Source organism: Dunckerocampus dactyliophorus, chromosome 2, assembly GCF_027744805.1.
Source record: "Dunckerocampus dactyliophorus isolate RoL2022-P2 chromosome 2, RoL_Ddac_1.1, whole genome shotgun sequence".
Taxonomy (NCBI): Eukaryota; Metazoa; Chordata; class Actinopteri; order Syngnathiformes; family Syngnathidae; genus Dunckerocampus; species Dunckerocampus dactyliophorus.
The window spans coordinates 46,356,229-46,382,020 of record NC_072820.1 but is presented as its reverse complement, the minus strand read 5'-3'; the positions used below and the strand labels follow the sequence as shown (position 1 = coordinate 46,382,020).

At 40.6% G+C, this 25,792-nt stretch overlaps 1 protein-coding gene and 1 long non-coding RNA gene across 5 annotated transcripts in view; one reads left to right on the top strand and one right to left on the bottom strand.

Annotated features, from left to right (window-relative positions):
• The first annotated feature begins 800 nt into the window (after positions 1 to 800).
• LOC129173242 (uncharacterized) lies at positions 801 to 20,656 on the top strand. Its single transcript, XR_008567201.1, has 4 exons — positions 801 to 843; positions 4,693 to 4,783; positions 19,828 to 20,010; positions 20,090 to 20,656. It is a non-coding gene; the product is annotated as an uncharacterized LOC129173242 (long non-coding RNA).
• LOC129173221 (dynein axonemal heavy chain 9-like) overlaps positions 6,299 to 25,792 on the bottom strand; it is a 262,968-nt gene continuing 243,474 nt past the window's right edge. For 3 of the 4 annotated variants that reach the window (XM_054763939.1, XM_054763948.1, XM_054763959.1), the window contains 5 exons: positions 19,859 to 20,029; positions 18,618 to 18,800; positions 14,793 to 15,046; positions 14,583 to 14,718; positions 6,299 to 8,979 (listed from right to left, as the gene is read on the bottom strand). In XM_054763939.1, the coding sequence (XP_054619914.1) occupies positions 8,752 to 8,979; positions 14,583 to 14,718; positions 14,793 to 15,046; positions 18,618 to 18,800; positions 19,859 to 20,029 (972 nt within the window). In that variant the 3' untranslated portion in view covers positions 6,299 to 8,751. Of the gene's footprint in view, positions 8,980 to 14,582; positions 14,719 to 14,792; positions 15,047 to 18,617; positions 18,801 to 19,858; positions 20,030 to 25,792 lie in introns of those variants that run through there. The other variant, XR_008567198.1, reaches the window with a different exon arrangement.

The window sequence follows — 25,792 nt, the reverse complement described above, 5'->3', positions numbered from 1 at the left end:
CATGTTCACCAGCCGTCAGTGACGTCAGTGAGATCTGAGTGTGGTCTGCATAGTTGTGGTAGGACATATTGCAGCTGCGTGTCAGCTGGCCTAAAGGAAGCATGTACAGATTGAACAGTAGGGGTGCCAGGATTGACCCCTGGGGAACCACACAGGTCATAGCCATTTGCTCTGAGACACAGTTACCAATTCCAACAAAGTACTTCCTGTCCTCCAGATAGGACTTATATATGTTTTTTTGTTGTTTTTTTTACTAATAATAGGCCGTAGTCAGCCACAAAACAGCTACTATTTATTGAAGAATACATTTTTGAGCAACTGTTCAAACCGCGAAGTGGCAAGGGACGACTGCATATGAGTTTTGACTTGCTATTGTTCAATACAGCATTTTGAATGCTTCACCTCTTGTGTCTGAAAAACCTCGCTACCGGGGGGAAAAAGGCCCTTCATTGAGAGTCATCCTCACTATACCCATGCTATACAGCTACATAATGCAACTGACGTCCGGTAAAAGCTCAGCAAAACCAATTTTAGAAACATTCAGACACAAGCATTTGTGGCACACTCGAAAATATGGTGTCCACATAGATTTAATTTTGTTTTATTGAGGTAAAATATGCTATATAAATGCGCAGAATTTAATATTTTTGGAAGGTGATGGTTGTATATATTGTTGACATTTATGGAATTGGATTTGTAGTTTGTGTTGTACAGCGTGAGGCGGAACATTTGTCTCTCTTCAGTTGCGGCAGGACCCTATTACGGAGACACTTCCTGTATTGCGTCAGACGCAATCTGCAAGGGAACGCCTCATTTTGCTCTTCTGCCTGCATTTCCATTCAGGTCGGTAAATTGTCCGAAAACAACAAAATAAGTCCATATAAGTACTTGTGTTCATGTTAGGATGTATATTGTGAAACTATGCGCTGATTTAATTTGGTAAAATAAGTGAAAGTTACAGAGAAAGTTTGTCGTAATACATCAAAGGCATAGCCGCTGCTCCATGTACTTTAATTGGCGGGAGATAGAACTCTTGGTTAGATCGCCATCCAGTGGAACTGCGGAATATTGCAATTGTCATTAAAATGGGTTAATAACGAAAGTATTTAAGAGCATTTGTAAGATTATATGGAAATGTGAAATGTACGAGTTATGTTAAAGTGATTTAAGGACAGAAATGCAAATGACTGGAATGACTCGAAACATATGTATGTACATGACTTGTGTTTGTTAAATGAAGAGACGCAATCTGCAAGGGAACGCCACATGTCGTCCTCATTTTGCTGTTCTGCCTGCATAAAATTCATGTATTTTATCTGCCTTACGGTGCCCACGCCTGGGACCCGTAACACATTTAAATGTCAAAAACAAGCGAACACTCCGAGAGCAGAATATACAGTCGTCCCTTGCTACACCTCAGCTCGAACATCGCTCCCTCACTCGATCACTGTTTTTAAACATTAATTAATAAATGATCAGTTTCATGGTTGAATATGGCCTATATATAAGCAAATCGTACGTATTCTTGGCCTAAATGAGGCATTCCCAATCATAAAAAGGGCTAAATGAATGAAAATACAAATATAAGGCATTTAGAAGACGTTACATGTAGTGTGAAATCCTTGATGCTGTGTATGACTGGATGTGTCAGCTAGCTACTGTACTGTAGAGTTGCTGAGGTTTGCATGGTTAGCAGTGTGGAGAATGCCAATGGTGTGAGTTATGGCTGACAGCAGCTTCTGTGTGAATGTTTACTGCGCCATTGCAGTGGTATTGTCATGTCTGGTGCTTGTCGCTCTGCTCCCGCCTGTCTGCTGTGTTTTTTAGTGCAAGCTGTCCTGAGGCGGAGCTGATTGCACACACATGTTCCCAATCAAGCAGCTCATTCATTAGCTGCTGCAAAGCCACAGACTGACGCCAGTTTGTTCCTTGCGCTCACCTGCTCTGCGTCAGACGTACCTGCTTACGTGGTGACTGCTCGTGTTTTTCCTGGATCGTTGCCTATTCCTGCGTGCAAATCTCGCAGTAGTTTCAGCCTCACTGTAAGGTGTCCCGGCTTCTTTTTTCAGCAGCTATTTCTGTTAGCACTAGCGCCTTTCTCCTGCGCTTTTGTTTTTCCGAGGCAGTGTTTTTTGCCCTTTTAATACCTTTTTGGCCATCGCCCAGTGTCTTTTTCTTGCATACACCCTTGTTTACCTTTTTGTGAAACATCTTTTTGTATTAATAATACAAATTAATAACACAAAACATGCATATAAGTGTTTTACGTTTCATTTTCCTCTAAGATCATATTCCTCCTCTTTTATAGAGAAATACTGTATGATGTTTTTGGGTAACAAGTTATTAACTTTATGCATTATTCCAGCAGTTTGAAAATGTACTAAATCAGCTAATTTTAATATCTGTGATTGTAAAAATAAAGGGTTTGTATGTTCTCTATATTGGCATTATGAATGATCCTCACCCATCTTTTTTGCAGTACAGTGAGTGAGTGAAGATTGCTTTTGTAATTATTTCCCCATATCTCCACACAATACATTACATTGAGTGTGGAGTGATTTTTGATCAAGAACAAATTTTGCTTTATTCAATATTGAAATGTTTCTCGCCACTTTTGTTGTATATATTTAATATGAGATTTCCAACTCATTTTTTCGTTTATTATGATCCCCAAGAATTTTTCTTTCACTCTTTCAATATCCACTCCGTCTGTTTGTATTTGATCGTACGTGTCCTTTCTGCTATTTCCAAATAGCATTATTTTACTTTTACTTAAATTCAAGGATAATCTCTTTATCAAACCATGACTTTAATATGACCTTTTCATCCTTGACCTTTTTAATGAGTTCTTGTGCGCTTTCCCCAGAACAAAAGGCAGTGGTATCATCCACAAATAATACCAACTTTAAGTCATTTGTTACTTTACAAATGTCGTTGATGTACAAATTAAACAGTTTTAGTCCCAATATGGACCCCTGTTGTACTCCACATGTGATAATTAAACTTGCAGATGTGTATTCTCTTAGCTTTGCAAATTGCTTCCAGTTTGCTAGATAGCTTTTAACCCAATTCAAGACTAATCCTCTAATTCCGTACCTTTCTAATGTTGTTGTTAAAATATTGTGATTAATTGTATCGAAGGCTTTTGTCAGATCCATCAATACTGCAGCTGCACATCTTCTGTGATCTATAGCATTAGTGATTTCCTCCGAAATGTGAGTCTATGTAATGTTTTACTTATGCTAATAAGTCTTTCTTTTTGTTATTATGTCAACTAATTAGGGAGTACAAGTGTAACAATGACCAAGGAGTGTTATTTCTTGTCTAGAGGGCGCTAATGATGCTAGAAAAAAAACATTTTTAGAAAGTTTTCTATGCTCTAACTATGAATATATTCCATTTAGAAACGAGGAATCCTTCTGTTGCCGAAATTCACTTATCTTGGTTGGGTCTGGAACCAGTTAACAGCAATAAACGAGGGAAGCCTGTATGTCATGAACAATTACATAAACTCATCGGATTTGCACCATGAAGTCACACACAGAATGCACAGCGGGAAATCTCTATAGGATTAACATGAGTTGCTTCACGGACTGACCTGGAACCAGGCAACGGGCACACATACAGATGCTGAAAATACCCCCCCCACCCACACACCTGTATCACCATTATTCGATCATCACTTACAAATACACAGCAAATTTCTGGAGTGAAAAATCTGGTGTTAAATTTGTCTAGTTTACTCGTTCCGTCTAACTCTGGTTTGAGTTGAGCGATACGTGAGATATGTGAGAGTAATTTTAATTTTAGAGTTCAGGTTTTAGTGTTCGGGTGTTTTTAACCCCTCTCTTGGAGTTAATTTTTAACAGCTGCTCCATGACTCCACCCAACAGAGAGCAAGCTGAAACTAATTTTGCTTTGTCTTTTAGTATAAAATGTTTATTAGGTACCGTTCACACAGCATTTTCGTTGCAGTCGGTACGCTAAGATACAGTATGTATGCTTGGTTAGAATTTGGTACCGAACGGTCGCTGGGCGGCAGTAATTGGCACACAACATTGCTGAGACATGACTTGACCTCACATGACCTGAGCCGTGTGGTCAGTCACAGGTACGACATGATGAGTGAAAAGAAGGTCTTTCCTAATTCTAATCCCATTCTGTGTGGACATTTTTAGCTTCTCAAATTTAGAAGAAATACATTTGAGGCTAACTGGTTAGCTCGCTAAGCTCGTTAGCTAGCAGCCGTCTGAGTCCTTGCAGCATAAGAACTGATTATTTCTGTAGATTTGATGTCTACAGGGCTCTAATAATGTTAAAAAACGTATTTACAGAGCCATGAACAGGTTTTCTATGCTATACGAAAATATTCCATTTATTAACATTGAATAATACCTCAGTAATTCATTTGTGGCGGTCGGGTCTGAAACCAATTAACTGCTATAAACGAGGGACGCCTGCATCACTTTATTGAGCAATGCAAACATACGTCTCTGTTGATAAAGGGGTTGCTGGGAGTGCACCGCAGAGCTCTGTTGAAGCGTGGACGGCAGTGTTTTTGTCGCTCATGTAATTAATAACCTACATTAGAAAACACCTCGACACTTTCTCAGTAATTCATGAAAACCGGTGGTTAAAATTTTTGTAAACTGAACATCAAAATATTATTATTCTCTCTCATTTGAATGCTAGATGGCCGAGACACTGATGAAGCTACAACACGCGGCAAAGAAGAAATATGTGAAACTAGACCAAGTTTGCTTCTCTGATTTCCTTCGGGCTGGTAAGTAGCAGCAAGAAACAATATTTTGTAAAGAAGTGCTGCTTGTCGTGTTGCAGTCCAGGAGAGGTTTAAGGACAGTGTCCCACCACATACAACAGTACGCCCTGTTTTTGGCAATATGTATTTTATATAGCAAACACCGTACAGAATCAAATGTGAAATGCATGTGTCTAAATAAACTTGTGTCTGAAGTGTTATCTTCAAGTTCAGGTGTTCTACCATCTTAGCTGGTGCCAGTATTGCACTTCTTTGGACAGGCGTCAGATGTTCCTGGTATCTGTTGGAGGAATCCACCCAGCATGGGGGATAGTGCCCCCAGCACCCCGATCACGACTGGCACCAATGTTGCCGTCACACATATACGCATATTTTCTCTAGCTGGTCCTTCAGCCCAGCTTTCTGGGTTCCTTTATCTGGACGCTGCTAACACCGTCACGTTGTTCTGATGTTTATCCACCACCTTGTCAGGCTGGTTGGCCTGGACCTTGGCCTGGTTGTTCTCAACCAACTCAGTTATTGTACAACATCGTGCCGCCTGGCCAAACAAGCCAAGCAAAACACCCTAGGTGTTGGTGACTCACGGTCCGTGCATATTTTATCGAGTGCGACTGCTAAATATCCCGCCGCGGGGCCAAAGAAAGTTGCAAGTGCCAGAAATCTGATCAGGAAGGTGCCTCAGGTGTTCAGGGCACGTCCGACTGGTAGGAGGCCTCGGGGAAGACCCGGGACACGTTGAAGTCTCTCCAACTTTCGGCCGTCATAATTATTTCACATTGTTTTCTGCATGTAAAACGATAATTATTCTCCATTAAAATGTATTTTTTGCTCATATTTTTGTGTGTCTGGAATGGATTAACATTATTTCCTATGGGAAAAATTGCTTTGGTTTTCAGACATTTTGGTTTGCGTCTGACCTTATCAATACAAAAAACCGAGGTACAACTGTACAGTTAAACAACAAAACAATAAAAATGTGCAAATAGACAATTACAACTACTAATAATTAACTACTAACTAAAGTACTAATAATACTAATCACTAAAAAAGGCAATTTTTGTACAAATTACATGGGAATGCTAACGAGCTGAAGCTTGAAATGCTGTATGGAAAATGTGGAATTGGGGAAAAAGGGTGAATTTTTGGAATGTGGAAAATTGATTGATGCTGGAATGGTTTGGAAAGTTGGAGAAAAGAAAAAAAAAGGGAATTTTTGTTTTGGAAAATGTGTCATTTCAGGAAAAGTAGGACTTTTTGGGGTGTAAAAAATTACTCAATTGTCCTGTATGAGCTGAATGTTTTCATGTTGGATTGGTTGGAATCGGCTGAGAAATGTAATAGATCAATTTTTGTCTAGGAACATGCAGAATTACAGAAAATGTGGGAATTTTAGGGAATGTGTTAATAAGATTGCCCGAATGAGCTAGACATTTTGATGTTGGAATGGTTTGAATTGGTTGGAAAATGGTCAAAAGCTGGGAATAAGAAGAATAAATAGACCCTGAGATGCTGCTGTCACTTTGTAGAAGCTTTATTTACCGTAACAGGTGACTGTCCATTCTAATCTATGCCACACAACACAAATCTGACAGCATAATTATGAAGCAATGTCCTCTACAAGTACACAAAAAACCATCCTTGTTTTCCACCAATCAGGCAATGGTGCCTTCAAAGACCTTCAGAATATACAGTAGATCTCTAACATGAATAGCATTACTGAGCTGAAATGTCTCTGCTAACAATGCAGCACATTTTTTTCAATTAAAGTGGAACCATTGTTAGCGTCGTTAATTTGTTCCAGAAGGTCCGACTGTAACCGAAGTGGACGCTCACCGAATAAATTTTTCCCCATTAGAAAACATGCAAATCCAATTCATGTGTTCCTGTCTGTGTGGTGTCTCTCTGCTACATCGTCTCTTTGGGAACGGTCATGTCTTCAAAGAAGGTAAAAGTAACCTTAAATGGTCATTTATCGCTTTCATTGGCGATTTATATGCATTTAGAATTGTTTTATGGATTAAAACTTTAATTGTAAACTATAAAAATGTGTTTTGTGTTAACATTTTGAGAGTTAACCGCTGATGACATCATATACGGGCGACACAACTGAGTTCCAGTTACCATTTTGTTAGGTAGCTAAAAGGATACTAATAAGGAAGGACGAGAATGCATGCAAAACGAGGCAAAATTGTGGCGGAAATTTTCAGCGTTAACTAAAAAAACATGCTAACCGAGGTGGACGCTAACCGAGGGTCCATTGTACTTTTAATTAGGGGTGGCCAAACTTTTTCTGCCGAGGGCCACATACAGAAAGTATAAAGCATGTGGGGCCCTCTTGGATATTTTTCACTTTCATTTACAGTGGCACCTCGGTTAACGTCTGCCCTGGTTAGCACATTTTTCAGTTAACAGCCAAAATTTTGGCTAAAGTTTTGCCTTGTCTGGCATTCGCTTTCTTGTTTAGCGTCCAAAAAAAACGTCCGGTTTGTTTACGCTGCTATCTTGGATCACGCACCAAAGACAAAATCACTTGATACTTGCATGTGATCGTGGAAGACATTGTTGGCCGCGAGAAATAAGCAACATAACAAAATACATGAACCGCACAAAAGAGAAAGGCGATGGACCGTACCCAGACAAGGGCGCAGGACCTCTGAATTTTACAGCTTAAAGAGAAGACCGTCGTCATTTCAGAGGTATGACTCAGAGGTGGCTCTGTCACGGGCTGCAGTGCGTGTAACAGTCTGTCAACCTGGTGGTGCATCGAGGGTGATACTCTGTGTTTCAGCCTTATTTTCCATCCATAACACTCATTTCTGGTTCCAACAACACATAAGCATTAACTTCTCCTAGCGTCTTTGCGGCAGTCAAACATAGCACATGTATCCTCGCTGGTGCACATTTTTGCAAATTGCAAAATAATGTGCAGAATAATGTGTTCGTTTTGTGTTAATATCTTAATTTATGTTTTTTTGGGGGGGGCGGGGGTTCCCAACAAAACTTGGTAAAAGTGATGTTAAATGTTCTGTTGTCCATTCATTTGCCATCATTTTTGCATCATTTTCTGCATGTAAAACTATAATTATTGTCTATAAAATGTGTTTTGTGTTAGCATTTTTGAGTGTCTGGAACAAATTAATTAGATTTACATTGTTTTCTATGGGAGACTTTGCTTTGGTTTGAGTCGGACCCTCTGGAACGGATTAATGACGTTAAACAAGGCATGTCTGTATTTTAATTTTTATTCAACACAGTAAACACTCCAGTGTAGATGAAGGCATGCTAAGCTGTTAAATCTATTTCAAGAATCATTATTATGAGTGTCATAATAATGATTATGAGTGTTCTAACATTCAATATTTCAAATGTTGTCTTCATTGTGGCCTTAATCCTCCATCCCGTGCTGCACTTTGGACATGCCTGTGAATGCACAATGGAAAAGCCACATATTTGTTGTTTTTGTGTTTCTGTAATAGTAACAGTTCAATAACCAAAATCATTCATAACGTGTTGTTAGGGAGAAAAACTGCATATGTAATTGAAATGAAACCTGCATATTAAATTGCAGTGGCAATATTAATAATATATAAAAATCACAATTACATTATTTTCCCAAACGTTTGGCCCTAGTTTTATAGTTGCCATCTCGGTCTGGGGTATGAGGCCCCCGGTGGTGTCATGGAACTTCTGCGTTTCGTGCAGACGGCTCCAGGAAGGGCGGCCGGTGTAAAAGCTAAGCCAAAACCACATATACAGTATTGGGGTCTACTTAAACGGGTTCCACTGTATATAGGACTGATACAGGCATATGCCAGGGTTCCCAATCAAGTTTTTAATAATCCAAAAATGATCTTGACTCAGAATTGGCAATCTGAAAACAAGGTTTTCACAAATTGACAGTATTCTGCATAATACAGGAATATTGCGTCCATGGAAACGCAGTGACTACCTACAACAAAGCCACTAGAAACCTAGATTTGTAGTAGTAAAGCCACTCCAGCTAAGGTCCACTTGGAAGGCTTTTCTTTGGTCTTCAGGTTGAAGGTATACACATACGTGGGCCCCCTTTGGCGAGTCTTGTAAACCGGACACTGGTACATGTTCCTGATCTCCTGTTTGTCTGTCGTGATGGCCCTGATGAAGATGACTGGCATGGTCGGGGTGAGCTCTTTCAGGCGGGCATCCACAATCAAGCCGGTCTGACAGAAAGAAATAGGAAGGGATGACAAAGCCAGTGAACAACTGATTGACACATGTCAAAGAACTGAGGAAAGTCATTAATTAGTGTGAAGTGCAGTAAAAAACCCGTTCATGTGCTAATTTTTCTCGCCACTGAGTCTGCATTTAATATTTGACTAATCCGGGTTGACACGAGCGATGAAGAACACTACATTGCCGTACCCTTGAAGAGTGTTTGGAAGTCGGCTGCGTTGGAGACAAAGTCAGACTGCCCTGCCTCAAAAAACACACTCGGTGAACACACTGAAACAGTCTCGCTAATTAATCCTCCTACACTTAGTGCCTGACAAACTCAAGTTTCTCCATGCATGCGTAGAGGCTTTCAGAGCTGAGTGTAAATCCTGATGACTTTGGGAAAGTCAGAGGACAGAAAGCCTTAATTGAATCTAGGAATGTTGTAAAACTTTAAAGGGGCGTCAAACACCAATAAGTCTGTGTGTGGTAAATACAAATGATAGGAACCTCCGAGCAGAACATATGGTCTCACTGAGATGCAAATTAGGCCGCACCTTGGCCAAGTGGTTAGCATGTTGGCCACACAGTCAGGAGATCGGGAAGCTCTCGGTTCGGATCTCCGCTTGTGTGCGTGGGTTTTCTCCGGGTACTCTGGTTTCCTCCCACATTCCAGAAACATGCACGTAATTGGCAAGTCTACATTGTCCGTAGGTATGAATGTGAGTGTGAATGCTTGTTTGTCTATATGTGCCCTGCCATTGGCTGGCGACCTGGCCAGGGTGTACCCCGCCTGTCGCCCAAAGTCAGCTGGGATAGGCTCCAGCATACCCCCGCGACTCTAATTAGGATAAGCGGCATAGAAAATGGATGAATGGATGGAGATGCAAATTAAAGTCCACCTGCGATGAACCTGAGATTGCTGCAATTCCATCCTTCAATTCCAAAGTTTGTATCAATTTTGTGACATTATTCGTACTTTGGTAATCTTCTTTTATCTGTTTAATATAAAAAGTAGGGCTGTTAAAAATAATGTGTTCATTTACCTTATTATGTGATTTTTTTTTTTATTAACGCATGCGCACCAGAGCAAGCACAGTGGAGCGTCCTCACACAGGCACACATAGTCTGGCGCTCTTTTATAACTTCATTCTGACCTAAGACATCAACTGCAGTACGATGCCAACGCCGCTCATCCTGGGAGCGACACTGCCTCATTCTCATTACAAGAACGCAAGATGCATTCAGGGACACTCTGAACATCAAAAAAACGGCACTGTAATGCGTGTGTAAATAAACAGGAAGATAAAGACAAACATGAAGTGGATATTCTTATCACTCACTTGGTAACTCTTAACTCGGATGTACAATTAGCTACATTCAAATATGCTGGAAAATACACCGAAAACAACAAATTACATTTACCTTAAATTACGTGATGTCTTTCACCGCAACCCCTCATTGCTCACAATAACACAGTTTCAAATGTGATTCAAATGTTCTGCTAGCATTAAACAGACTCGTGTTAGCCAAATACATTTTTAGACTTGTGTGGGGGTTAGGGTTAGGTGTTAAGGGTGTTTTAGCTTCATTGACATACTCAGTTCATTTGGACCTGTTAATACATATAAATACACATAATCCTGCACTGTCATTTATCTTTCTGTTCATTAAATACAGTAAAAATGGGCATATTTCAGACATAGTTGCTAATGGTGATTAATCATGATTAGTTCATTGAAAAACTGATTAATCTGATTAAAATGTTTAATCATTTGACTGTCCAAGTAAAAAGAAATTCAGATTTTATGATTTTTTTTGGAGTGTGTGACTAAAACACCTTTAAAAAAAGTCACCCCAAAGTAAACATGAAGCTGTCCTTGAAGCATTTGGAGTGGAGGCATGGCTCGGGGCTCTTTTCAAAGCTTTTCTCTCCAGCTATCTGAATGTGCTAGGTGTTAAGTGCTATGGACACTGACACTAATGAATCCACTGAAAAATAATGTTTTTTGTTTTTTTTAGGTTGGCCTATATTTTTTTCAGAAGCATGTGCCATTAAAATAAAAACTTTGGACATATGGACTGGGAAACAGTCTAAAATTAGGATCAGGCATTGACCCTTGGTCACATTTGTCTGAGTTTTCCCTAACTCCATGCAAACAAAGCTCCATAGCTTCCAAAAGAAAAAACCCTTCAAAAGCGCAACGTTGATGCACCGTTGATGCACCGTTGATGCACAGTCAACGTTTTTCGTTGCTTCGTCATGCAGGAGTTCTTGCTTTCATTTCAAATGTCCACCCATAAACCAGAATATTGATGCTTTCCCGATTTCATAAGTCACCATTAAGATTCGCTGTAAGTAGGCCTGAGCTATGTACAATAGAAAAGGGGCTGACACTTTTTTCAAAAATGCATTATTATTCTGCAGATTCCCAGAATAAAGTAAAGTCCGACAAACCAGTTGGAGTTGACTAATTTACCCTGAACATTGTGTGCTGCTTTCTCGTCTCAAACAACTTTGTCTCCGAGAAGTTAATAACAGTGTAGACGAGTGTTTACCACCATCTACTTGTGTCCGCAGCAAAAACACATGAATCCACACTAAAATGTAATCATATCCACTCAGAACACATACAGCATTCTTCTTTTTCCATGTATAAAACTCATCTGAATAAGAGGTGAACTTAACATAAATATACATGAGTAGGTTTATTATAAATCTTTGACTTTTATTGCTGCACATCTGCACCCTGAAGGAGTGTTGCTTGTCTTATTCACGCTATTCCTGGACACTGGTGCAGGACTGGCCTTCGGGGCTGGGAGGAGGGCAGGGAAAGTGGTGGGAGCAGTGAGGAGAAACTACTCAGCCCGTCTAACTGCAAGTCTATTTGCCTGTGTCTCCAACTTTAATGAAGAAAAAAGGAACCACTCAACTAAGGGGAGATTTAAGTGTTCAAGTGCACACGCTGCTCATTCCCCAATTAACAAGTCTACAGGGATGCAGTTTGAAAACTGGGAAACATATTCTGTGCAGAGGCTGCATGCTCAGAGATGGAGAGAGCCAAGAGAAGCAGAGCAATGTGATGCATTTTAATGCAAGCGGGATGCAAAGTAGAAAAATCCAGCCACAAATGGAATTCCTTAGCCCCTTGCAGTTCGTATTGCTATTACTACACTCCTGATCAAAATTTTAAGACGAGTTGAAAGTTGGCAAGAATTTACATTTTGCACTTTTGGATCCCAAGAACCTTCTTAATAGAGCTTCAATATTCAAAAAGAAGAAATGGAAGTGAGACAAAACTTTTTGAGTAAGCAATTTATTGCAAAGAAGCATTCAGGTGAAATAGGCTGTTATGAACAACAGCTGATCAAAGGTTTAGACCATGGCTTAAACATCCTCCTATAACTGAAATAAAACATTGAAAAAAAAGAGCCAGTAATGAGTAGCGGTACCATTCTTGTTAATCACCTCAAAAATGTGTTTCCAGGAGGCTCGTGGGAATGTTGCTCCATGCTGAAGATGGCGCCACCCACTGTCTGGAACTGATTTTTGTATTTTTTGTAAACTTCCCTTGCCATCCATCCCTAAATCATCTCAACTGGATTTAAATCAGGGGAAAACGCAGGGTGGTTTAAAAGAGTGATGTTATTCCCCAGGAAGAAGTCCTTTATCAGGCATTGTGAAGTGCAGCGTTGTCCTGCTGAAAAAGCCAGTCATTACCACACAGACAAGGGCCTTCAGTCATGATGGATGCCCCTTACAACATCTCCACATAGCCAGCTGCTGTTTGACGCCCCTGCACAACCTGAAGCTCCATTGATGGATCATGATGGCGCCCCCTCCACTGTGCCATGTGAAAACATCCCAGGTGGGCTCTCCTTTTCATGCCAGTAACGTTGGAAGCCATCAGGAATGTCAGGGTTCCATTTTTTCCTCATCAGAGAATAAAACTTTCTTCCACCTTTCAATGTCCCATATTTGGCGCTCTCCTGTTTTTGTTCTTAAAATCCTTCTCTGTCTAAGATGACGTCTGATGGTTATTGGACTTCACTCGGCACCAGTAACAACCTTCATTTGGGCCGAGGATCATTCCTTGTTCTACAGTCAATCGGATCCTCCGGCTCAGGGCCAGTGACATTTTCTTCTTCTACCACTTGACATTTTTGTTCCATAACCCTCAGTATCTTTGAAGACGTTTCAAATGACTGTCTTACTGCGTCCAACCTCAGCAACAATCCCACCGTGTTCAAAGAGAGAAAGCTTTGTTGCCTTTGCCATCAAGAGATCACGACATTGTGAATACCTGACACAAAATCCCATTCAATCCACATTTCTGCTTAGATTTTGGTTTTTAAAGGTTGTGCTCTTAAACATTTGATCAGTTCATGAACAGCCTATTTCACTTTAATGGTTTCTTGATGATTTTTATTTTGGTCTCACTCCCGTTTCTTCTTTTTACATTTTGAAGCTCTAATTACAACCTCCTTACGATCCGACAGTGTAAAATTATTGAACTTTTTCAACGGGTTTTAATGATCAGGAGTGTATTTTCATGACAAAGCTGGGTTGTACGTGATTGGAAAGTTTTTTGAGATTCAACCATCGCAAGCTTGGTAAACACTAATATTAGACCAGTGCAAACATAAACATGAATGCAACTCACCTTGGAGCCCTCACAGTATTCCAACGGCACATAAAAGTCAGACAAAAAGGGTGCTGTTATGTTGGCAATGGTCGAGTAAATGTAAATAGGCAGTCCACACCAAGCCTTACATGCATAGAGACACACTGACCCCTGCTGCACTTTCATCATTTTCAGCAGCTGTGCATATTTTCCACATTATTGTTTAGAGATTCAGTCATCCTGCATTCACCATGCCACCGCAACAACTCTGAACTTTGAACTTTTGACTGACACCTCACTCGACAAGAGAAAATCGCTGACCTTACCGTTTACAACATAAATAAAAAAGTAGCAACCACTCATTTAATGCACCTACCTCAGGCCGATTACATCCAGTTTTAATGATCACTCATGTGTTCAATAGCCAATGAAATTGTGAAAACATCTATATGCTGGTTGATGGATGGGCTTTTGTCATAAAACAGACTTTTGCACAATGGAAACTGTTGGCTGTCATTGTTACAACTTTTATGCATTTTTTTTCTTCTTTATTTTCCTTCTTCTGTATTTTCTTTATTTTTTATGACAAAATGTCTTCAAATGTGACACATTTGGAACGCCATTTGGTTTTTGTTGTATCATTGTCAAACTAGAAATGATAAAATAATAAGAACTCAAGCTAAGGTCTCATTGCGTTAGCCCCTTGGATCTTTATTCATGTATCTTTACATTTTTAATTCGATGCTTCCAAATGTGTGGCTACAGTAAGAGGAAGACCTTTTCTTCCTTGACCTCTCGCTCAATGAACACACTTGAGATACAGCAACAATCCCTCCTTGGCCTCCACCTTTTTTGAATGGGCAAAAAGCCCTGCAGACATACTCCAAAATCTTGTTTAAAGATTTCCCAGAAGCTTGGACATGTTTAGAGTTGCAAATGGCCAACGTATTTCTCCTCAGAAATCAAATAAAGAACTTTAAACCCACCTGTGTGTCCCAGCGGGCACCCTCCATGTATAGGCCATGAACATAAGCCCCTTCGCGAGGTGGCGACGTTAAGTCTTCACGATGCTTTTTGGTGACGTCGCACTGTAAACGCATGCTATCCAAAGGCCACTCATTCCTGCCATCCAAACACAGGGTCAATTATTGCATCATCAACATTCCAGGAGTTCAAGCTGCCCTCCGGGACAATACCTGCGAGCCATGGCCTGCATGATGGCGGTGAGGAAGGACTGGGGGTTGAAGAAGCCTGCCAGCCAAACCACGGACGGCAAGACAAAGTCAGTTGACCAAACTTCCAGCTCCTTGATCCTGGCCAGAAGGTCAGTGAACCACAAAGCCAGGCCAGACATGGAAGGGTAAGCACGCTTGGTCCAAGTGTCTGGCACCATCTCCAGAAATATAGCATTCTGAAGGTTTTCCATATCACTGGTCGTGGTTAGTTCGCCCTGAAAGTACATTGTAGAGTATTTTTTTTTTATTCATGATAGTTATTTTTACGATTCAGTGTAAGTCTGCATGCTAAGGTCCACATGGACAATGGAGTTACAAGAGGAAATAGTTCTGGTCTTACAAGCCAAAACTGTTTTGTTCGATATGGGACACAAAGCTCAAGACATTTAGATGTTGAAGGACTACCTGCAGAACTAAAGGAAGTCTGCAACCTGACTTTGTCAAACCATATAGGACCATATATGATTTATTTCCATACTTGCATGGTTGGACATCTCTGTATTTTTTTTCACTTCCTTCTATGAGCTGACTTTGCTTCCTGTCACATGGCAATTGCTGTGGTTGTAAGGATGTGTAAGGACGTTTAAAAATCCTTCACGTTTCATTTTGTGGTGTGGGGAAAATCACTCATCTACTATATGATTGCTGTGTAGTTAAAAAAATATGACCAGTATTCAATCCAAGAATGGCCCATGTTTTAGACCCAGATATCTTTAAGTTCCTTACTGATCTGGTCAAAAAATGTCAAGGTTTGGGGTCATTGTTCTCCTTCAGAGTTGACTCTGGTAAGATATCGGAGCTTGTCAAGGGATAAAAGGGTCTGAAATGACTCCAGATTGGTTGGAGGGACCAGCTCAGCTACAGTACGTGATTTGTTGGGGAGAAATAATCTGTACATACTGTAAACACGCATGCCACAAGGGAGAACCAAATATGTAGTAAGATAGTGAAGAGATGGATATGCTGGCACTGAGGAATAATAAGATGTCCATACACACGTGTGTCTTTCACCCATTGGTACTGGAGCACATGTATTGCTGATGTAAAGATACCCACATGTGACAGCCACAAAATGGTTTATGAGAATGATAAAGATCTGGAGATTCATCTACGTCAGAGTAGAACCCTGACCCTTTCTTTAAAATCTTGATTTATCAATTCATACACAGCACAAATAGGATGGACCGGCACTCCATGGCGAACATTCCGCCCATCCCTGTTTATTTCACGATAAAAGCAAAATATGATTCCATTGACTGAATTGATGTCACCATGGCTTTTAAATCACCCAGCCGATTTATTGAGGATTCTTGTGTTGAGACATCGAAGCCTCGTAACTCCCGACAAGCGGTTTAACACAGTCTCTTGCATGCCTGCATCCATCCATCCGTTTTCTGTACCGCTTCTCCTCATTAGGGTCGCGGGGGCATGCTGGTGCCTATCCCAGCTGACTGGACTGGACTGGTCGCCAGCCAATCAGTGTGGTTCTTCGCACTCACAGTCATACCTATGGACAATTTAGAGTACCCATGGAATGTGAAACCGGAGTACCCGGAGAAAACCCACGCAGGGGGAGAACATGCCAAACCCACACAGAAATGCCCAAGGGAGAATCGAACCCAGGTCTTCCCGATCTCCAGACTGTGACTGTGTGACCAACATGCTAACCACCGGCATGCCTGCATATGAGTGGAATATGTGAATTTGAAGGTCAAATGTTGTATTTAAGCACATTGAAGAATAGAGATACATACATTTACACTCTGTAATCAGGCAACTAAAACTGTTGACAAAAATGGATCCATACCAACATTTTACCACCACTCTATTAAATGCAGCTGAAATCGCCTCAGTATTTCCACAACCAACAAACAGCGATGAAAACAATCTTCTGGGTGAAGAAGTGTGCATGGACACTAAACTTCCTGAGCAACAGACCACAGAACGTCAGCATGGAAGACCTAACATCATCCACTCGCATCCTGAACATTGGAACACCACAGGGTGGTGAGGCCCCTCCTCCACTCCCTACCCATGCCCTACTTGTTCCCCATCCACCATCATTAAGTTTGGCCACCACCATTATCAGACCGATAAGTGACGAGTCAGCCGACAGGAAAGAGATGCAGCGCCTGATTGACTGGTGTTCCCATAATAACCAGGATTTAAAATACATCAAAAAACAAAAAACTGGCCATGGATTTCAGGAAATACAGGCACATGGTCGAAAGGGAGAGGCGGTACAGAGGGTAGAGAGCTTCAAGTTTCAACAACCTCACCTGGTCTACCAACATCTCTTACCAGGCTGGGAAGCTCCAACAGAGACTTCACTTCCTTAGGACTTCCCTCCCCACCTGCTAACCAACTTCTCCAGAGCTGCTATTGAGAGTCGTCTGATGTACTGCTGCACGGTGTGGTTCTTACTGTATGTCACATGGCTTCCGTCTTATGAAGGCAATGATTCCTTTTCAATACACTAGTCACACAAAGTTAGGGATATTTGGCCTTTGGGTAAAATTTCAAAAGAAACCTAAAATGCACAGTAACCTTTACATGTGAACTTAATTTGACCTTTGAATGCACATGCCCAACTGTGCAATATTTCAGCAGTTTTTACACAACTTGCTGTTTTCTAACAAAGACCCGAAAAGCAACATTCACAAAAGTGTGTGATACATGAATCAACCAATCAATTCCCTTGTTCAATTAGTATTGGTATTTAAACAGTCCTCTTCAACATTGTTCACATTTTGACACTTAACCATTGATCAACAGTACCTCGCCATTGTGACAAACACAATGTTCTCAGAGGGAAGTGGCCACTGAGCTTAGAGTAGGGTTGCCAACCGTCCCTTTAACAATGTAATGGTCCCGTATTTACAAATAAAAGTACGCATCCCGTATTGAATTGACAAGGGACACACTTTGTCCCTTATTATCGTGAGAATGAAAACTTCTGTAGTCCGTAAGTCTGTAAAATGTGGAGTCTATTGACGACAGCTTGTCACAGGCGAAGCCAATCGATGCCAGCGTGTCTGATCGCTTGCCTACCGATCTCATTGCCGTTCGCGGTTTCTGGCGGTTTACACACTTTGCCCGGCTGTCACTGTTGACTCACATTGACAGCAGCTATCTAGCTAGCCAGAGCTATCTGTCTTTGCCACAGTGGTAGTTTGTCTTTAAAACAAACAGGCAATGGCAGTACGGTTAGTTCTGTGCTCGTTTTCTACAAGTGGCTATCATGTCTTTTGGCTTCGCTTAACAACTTTGCTCTGTTGTTATTATAATCATGTCTATAATAATTCTCAAAACACTAGTTGTGTGGAAAATAAATAATAGTTGGTCGGTTGGACCGACTGCCCTTATTTATTTTGAACCCTAGCTTAGAGTGTCACAGAGAGTCATCAGCAGGTTGCAAAAGAGATACAGAGAGACTGGAAGAGTGTCACTTTTTGTGAATTTTGTTGTTGAGCTCCGTGGTAGAGAACAGCCAGTTGTGCAAAAAGTACTGAAACACTGAACAGTTGGACGTGTGCGTTCAAACTTTTAAAGAAGGTCAAGTTAAGTTCACCTGTAAAGGTCATAGGGATTTTTAGATTCATCCTGCAATTTGACCCTCAAGCCAAATATCCTTAACGTTTTGTGAGTAGTGCACAGTAGGTAAAATGCCCTTGATTCACTATTTGCCAATGCAGCACAAAGAACTGATGGCATTTCCACCAGTGATGAGTTTATTTCTCACGACCATGAATAATTAACAACTGCCTGCATTTAAAATATTCTTACCTTGAGACCCAGGCTGAGCTCATGGAGGGAACGTCTAATTTCTCGGGTGAGGAGATTCATGCGCTCACATTCCTGGAGCGCCACCACCTGGTACGGAGTCCTCTCCTCAGCTTTACCCAGCAGCTCGGCCATGTTGAATTCCTCTGGGAGTTTCTCCATAATCTCCTCCAGCTCTGTACGCACCTGAAAAAGAAATACAAATATGACGATAATAGATCAGTTAGTAGATAACAAGCACAGTTTTAATTCAATAAAGTAATGCCTTGGTTTAAAATGCTGACAAGATAACACTCGCAGAAGGATGATGTCAAATCAATTCAGCACTAACATTGCCTGTGAAGGTGTTTTGTTTTAAATAAAATGGTCCATAAATATTCATGAATGTTTTTTTGCAATGCCAGCACCTTGTGTTCAATACCCGCCTAATCCCTTGAGAAAAATCACATCATATTTTCGTGGGCAGGTGATGAAAGCTAATGTCTGTGTCAACACTTTCCCAAGGCAACCAGCATTCGTAATCAGTCGGTGGATTGCATGGCCAACAAAGTATGTGAGGTCATCACATGGATGGATTTTTCACTTTAGATATCTGATCTCGGTTTGGCTGCTCCCGAGCTTGCAGAATACAAAAGTCAAAGGTCACACATCAGTAGAAGATGTTTAATACCAGAGGGGTGATTGGAGAACATCATAGGAAACAAGCATATCAACTCCACCTGGCTTACTTGAGTTAAATCAGACTTGAGAGAGCAATACCAGGAAGGCGGTGGATCTCAGTTTCCATGGAAACAGACTAGCATGACTGAGCTTAGCGTACCACTTCAAGAAAAGGTTCAATATTTGGGAAATATAACATTACGCAATCCGTACCGGATATGCAATCGGTTCTACGCATGTGGAGAATGTTTTTCGGGAGTCACATGTTAGGCATGTGTAAACATCCGCATAATAAGAGTCCCTAAGAAAATAACCCCCCAATATAATACATACATGAAGTATGGTTATTGACCATTTATGTTCATACATTAAAAAAAGAATAAGCACGTGAGTGTGCTTCACTTTTTACGCTTGCATGAAAGTATGTAGAAAACGATCTGTTGGGAGAAATTGTTTAGAAGTCCAACCTAATCAACCTGGTCAATCGTATTGCAGAACGTGTTTGATCGTCAAGGCTACGCTGCATTCTAACCGCAAATCTCCCCACCTCCAGTACAGACAGATGTATAATTCATCATCTTCACCTTCTCCTCTCGAGTCGTCCCTCCACCCTCACCGCCTCCTCCATCCCTGGGCTGCATCTCCAGCACGGTGCGGAAAAGCTTCTCGGAGGTTTGCGTAAGGAAGCCAATCTCAGCATTGGGATGAAGGCCATACAGATAGGGCGACTCTGCAGGTAGGGTGTCATCGATATACTGGTGGAACAAGAAACTCATGTCAGACCATTCCTGAAACGTATTCATCTCCATTTCCAGCCTCAACAGTCACGCTTCAGAGGAAATGACTGAAGTGTCTCCCTTGTCTATAATGATATAAAATGCAGTGGTGTCCAGTCAGGGCCACCAAGGGCCGAAACACTATCAGAAATCCTGACCGACATTCACAACTTCAATTCTAGTATTTGTTCTATGAAACTGTATGAATTTATTCCCAGTAGTTTATTATCTTTAGTTTGGAGCATGTCTCATAGATGCCCTGCTTCCAGGAAATTGATGTATATGTTAGATTTTCTTGTCCAATCAGATGTCAGCTTCTTTCTGTGGCCATGTCAATGAAATCTGTCCAGCACTTTCAGAATCAGGAATGCTGGCCCATGTCACATACACACTATTAGCAATGGGGCTGTTTTTTTTCCCAACCAATCAGATTTCAGATTCACCTCACCAGGCCAGCTAGCTGGCCCACAGTGACATCAGCATTTTTTAGTTTTTTAGTCCCTAACACTCAAAGTTACCAGTGAGCTTGAATGCATCATCACATGAACACAGCACTGAGTCGATCCTGTACCGACATGAAAACCGGAGATTGTTTTATTTTTTTCAATCACAAAACGTCCATCCTTGTTAGCATCCTGTTAGCTTGCTAAACAAAATGGCAACTGTCGCCCGTCTGTGATGTCATCAGCGGTTGACTCTCAAACACAAAACATGTTTGTATAGTTATGTTTTACAAGTATAGTTTTACATGCATAGAAGAATTCTAGATGCGTAAAAGTGATGAATGAAAGTGATCAATGAACATTCAAGAGAAAACTGCACTTTTTAGGAATTTTGCCCAACATCCACAGTCTTCATATGAGACATGAACACACGTCTTTCTCTTTTCTGTGCTTTCTAAAGATATAAAAACAGCTAAAAAGAGGCAGCTCATTAATGCACGTAATGGGACACACCTATGCTGTAAAGTTTTCTGAAAAAAACTCCAAAAACCGCCCACAACAATACATTTACATGATGTAACCTGCATATTAACAAGCTACAGCGACATTGTTATTATTATTATTGTTATTATATTGTTATTAACATTGTTACGCCAAAAAAGTACTTTACTGGCGTAGTGACACCTCGCCACACCACACCGGCTAGCTACTAGCCAGCTGCCGACTAGCTTCACCACACACCAACTTTGTTGCCAACTTGGCAATTTTGTCCCTAGATCTGGCAACATTCCAACCCCCCTTGACGACAGACGTATTTTCTGAAAAGCGACTAGCGACAAATCTAGCAACTTTCTGGTGTCGTCTGGGACTTTTATTTTTTTGGTATTTGGGGACTCAAGAGTGAAAGCACAAATTCTGCATTTTGTGTTCTCGCTGAGCAACAGCGGGTGCTGTCGACAGGTCGGCCCCGCCCAAAGGCAGTCACAAGCCGGCAATGGCGCTCGCCCTGTTTTACACAGCGAGATGTAAAATGCAAATGTTTGTTAAACTTCAGTAAGCCTGGATAAAACAGGAGGGTGTGTTTATATTTTGTTAGTCTACTGCTACTCTTTATTAGTAAAATGTAGGGGATTAGCTCACAGTTCTTCGGGTAAATTAAGTATTTGGTAAGCCTACCGTATTGCTTTGTTCCATGTTCTGCTAGTTGCTATTACACATACTCACCAGAAGAGTGTGCTATTCACGAACCACACTGAGTCATGTTATCAGAATAAACGCATCATACTTTCTTATTCACTGTTCAATTGCGCTAATTAAAAAAAAGTTCTCAATTGCTAATGTGTGATGGGAGAACTTTGGCTACGTTCACAATTCGGATTTTTTGTTTAAAACCCATTTTTTATGTGGTCGTTCACATTACCAAACAAATGCGATTTGTTCATGTGAACGCCAAGCGCCTGGAAAGTGAAGTACACACGCAAAAGCACGACTCGCGTTTCTGTGTGTTTACGGAAGAAACGATTGCTGCAGTGGTGCAATTTTGATTTCATTTCTGAGTCGATACTGGGTAAAACCCAGGCTGGTATCGGCGATACCGATCCTATACTACGTGCAAATTCACCCAATGTGTCTGGTCAATTGGAAAAAGTCGTGTACAGTATTTGAAATCATGTCATAAAGAATACAAGACGTCATATTCATTTATTGATTTATTTGAAATCCTCTTTTTAACTGTTTTTCCATCTATAGAAAGCACAGAAAAGAGAAGGATGTGTGCTCGTGTCTCACATAAGGATTGTGGACGATGGGTTACTTTTACCTTCATGGAAGACGTGACTGTGCCCAAAGACACAACATGGCAGCGAGATCAACCACCACCACCTTCCTGTTTCCAGTCCCGCCAAGATTCACGTCTTCCATGACGGTAAAAGTAAGCTTAAATGTTCATTTATCCCTTACATTCATCATCTCCATGCATTTATATGCATTTCCAAAGGTTTTCCGCACTTGAGTACAATTGCAAAACTATAAAAATGTGTTTTGTGTTCACATTTTTGGCTTTCTGGAGTGGATGAATTGGATTTACATGATTTCTTAAAGGAAACTTTGATTTGGTTACAGTCAGACCTTCTGGAAGCAATTCATGACACTAACCAAGGTTCCACAGTATGTGCAACATCACACATCTTTGGCATGAATTAGTCGTATTTTAGAAAAAAAAAAGCCATCACACGTCTTCTTCGGTGGTCTCAGCCCCATCATTTGATTTGACTTCAAATGGATGTGTGTTCTTACGGAATATTGCTGACAGGGCCGCAATAGAAACGTAAATGATGGGATGTTTGAGGCTAAAAATTCAAATACTTGACAGGTTGTTAATGAGGCATTTTCCATCTGTTGGTCCTTAATGATGATCAATATGCTCGTTGTTTGGCACTACATTAAGCACAAAAACAGCCTTCTAGTTGTCACAGTCTCTTGACGCCGGCGTTTAATAAGCAAACACTTTGCTGTCACCTAGTTTGATCTCGTCTGTCATCTTTGCGATTATATATTTTTTAAAACAAAAGTAAAATAGCTGAGTCACTCCTTTCCTCTCCCAAATATACTGCCCGATAAGTTAACTCCAGATGGCTGTGTGGGAGTGCATGGCCTGTATCATAAATAAATTGTGTTTTTATAGCGTCTTTATTGTGTGCGGCAGCAGTTGACACAAATGACCCGGCTCTGTTGTGACTTGACCCTGTCACTTTAGGGTTTACGCGCAGAGATATATATAACATCATGCAGCAGGCAAGGTGAGGTAGGCTGAGGTGAGGCAATAACTTTACAAAGACTGGAGCTGTCACAGCTTGCTCCCCAAGCGCTTTTTGGAAAAAAAAAAGTCCGGCATCACATTTGCGTCTGTCTGTTAAAACGGAATCAAAGGGATGTCACAGATGGACCTAAATACAGGCCGTCCTTGTGTTCCATAAATTAGGAATTGAATCATTAAAGGAGTGTATATTACATATAGCGGATTTTTGGAGACCAAAAAATATAAGAACACCACCGGAGGCTAGCATATGTTACTAATAGTGGTTTAAAACAACACATTGTACCAAAAAATGTCGGGATTTTTCACAGTTATGAAAAATTGCCGTAAATGTCCATTCAGCTCAGATAAAACAACTGGTCGGCATTCGTGTTCCTGTCCGTGGTGCGCACACGGCCACAAAAGCAGTCTCATGTTGCTGTTACGCTAGGTTATACAGCCGTCACCTCGCCACTTTGAAATTTGCAGCTTCGCTCTATTTTATCGCTCTATATAAAAAATCATGATGTTTCGTGGTTGAACACGGCCTATTATTAGTAACAAAAAAGAAAAGAAAACATTTTTCGTATTTAAATTAAAATGTCCAAATGAAGTAAAATACAAACGGTATAAAGGCATTCAGAAGACACATTGAAATATGCTGGGATGGTACTGTACTGTAGTACTGTACTGTAGTACTCTTCACTGGTCATTAGGTGTCAGTAATGTTATTGTAATGGTCGGTGAGACACAGAAGCACCATATTTGATCGCCAGAACAATAGTCATTAATTGCAGGCTTGAATTATTTTTAACAGGCACAATAATCCCGACTGCATGCTAAGCTAAAACTCAACTCTGAAACCCCAAATTCACTTCCTGCCTGCGCCACTGGAACACATTACAAATCTTACAAGTACAAATCTTATTTATGTTTTAAATGGCTTATTTTCTCTGATGATATCTACTATATCGGGTTATACGAGTGTAAAAGTGACTACAGGGGTGTTACTTCATACCTAGAGTGATCTAATACTGTCAATAAAATATTTAGGAGGTCAGCAACAGGTTGTCTATGCTCTAACTACGAAAACATTGTATTTATACTGTAAATAAGGAATGCTACTTCACAGATATTCACTTATCATGGACGGGTCTGGAACCAATTAACCGGGATATACAATAGATTACTGTACATTCAACGATAGCTAACATTAGGAGCTAAACTTTGCCAAATTGCTATAACTAGCTAACAATAAACATAACCAGTGCGTGTGCATGTGTTACATCAGCGTACTCAAAGCAGGAAGAGGCGGGAAGAATACATATTGGTCTCATTCTTCCTTATCTCTCCCTTGCTTGCAACCCCCCTTCCAGTGTGCAAGCCAGCCACAGGGATAAAAGTCAGTTGTTCTATTTTAGTATTAGTGTTTCATTTAATTCTTATATTTCATATTTTTATTAAAGTAGAGTGGAACCTTGGTTAGCGTCATTCATTTGTTCCAGAAGGTCTGACTCTAACCGAAACGGACATTAACCAAATCAGTTTTTCCCATAAGAAATCATGTAAATCCAATTAATCTGTTGCAAGACGCCCAAAATTTCAACACAAAATAAGTTTTTGTAGTTTTCCAGTTATAGTTTGACATGCAGAAAACAACTGGAAATGCATATAAATTAGGGGTGTAACGATTTATCGACTACATCGACGTATGGATTTATATTCCTATGATTCAACTACATCACTCTGTGTCTGAGAAGTTTCCATTACGGACGACATATATCGCTTAAACACTGTTTAAAAAGGTATGAATGAACATTTAAAGCTACTTTTACCTTCACTGAAGACGTGACTGAAAACAGGAAGGTGGTGGTGGTTGATCTCGCTGCCACATCGTGTCTTTGGGAACAGTCACGTCTTCAGTGAAGGTAAAAGTAACCTTAAATGTTCATTTATCCCTTTCGTTCATCGTGTATTTATACACATTTAGAATTGTTTTGTGCGTGTAAAACTCTTACAAACGTGTTTTATGTCAACATTTTTGAGAGTCAACCGATGATGACAGGCGATGTAACTTCTGGTTCCATTTTGTTTAGCTAGCTAATAGGATGCTAACAAGAAAGGACATTTTGTGATTAAAAAACAATTCATTAAGAACACAATTGGACGCACTCAGTTTATTAATAACACGATTGTCATGAGTTTAGGTGCTGCTCTGCTGCCATGTCACGTTTTGTTGTTGCAGCACACCTATTGACCTGGGGGAGGAGCCCAGACACACCTGCTGGCAATTAACCATGGACTATTTATGCCCGGTCTTGCTGTTCATTCATTGCCAGATTGTCTCCTCATGCACACCTGTTCCTCGCTCTCGTCTTGCTTCGTATATTTGGTTCCCTCGCGTCTGGTCTACCCCTTTCCTGCCTGTATTTTTTTGCAGCAGTGTTTTTTTTTGTTAACTTTTCTGCTCGTTTTTCAGCAGCTATTTTCGTTTAGTGTTTTGGT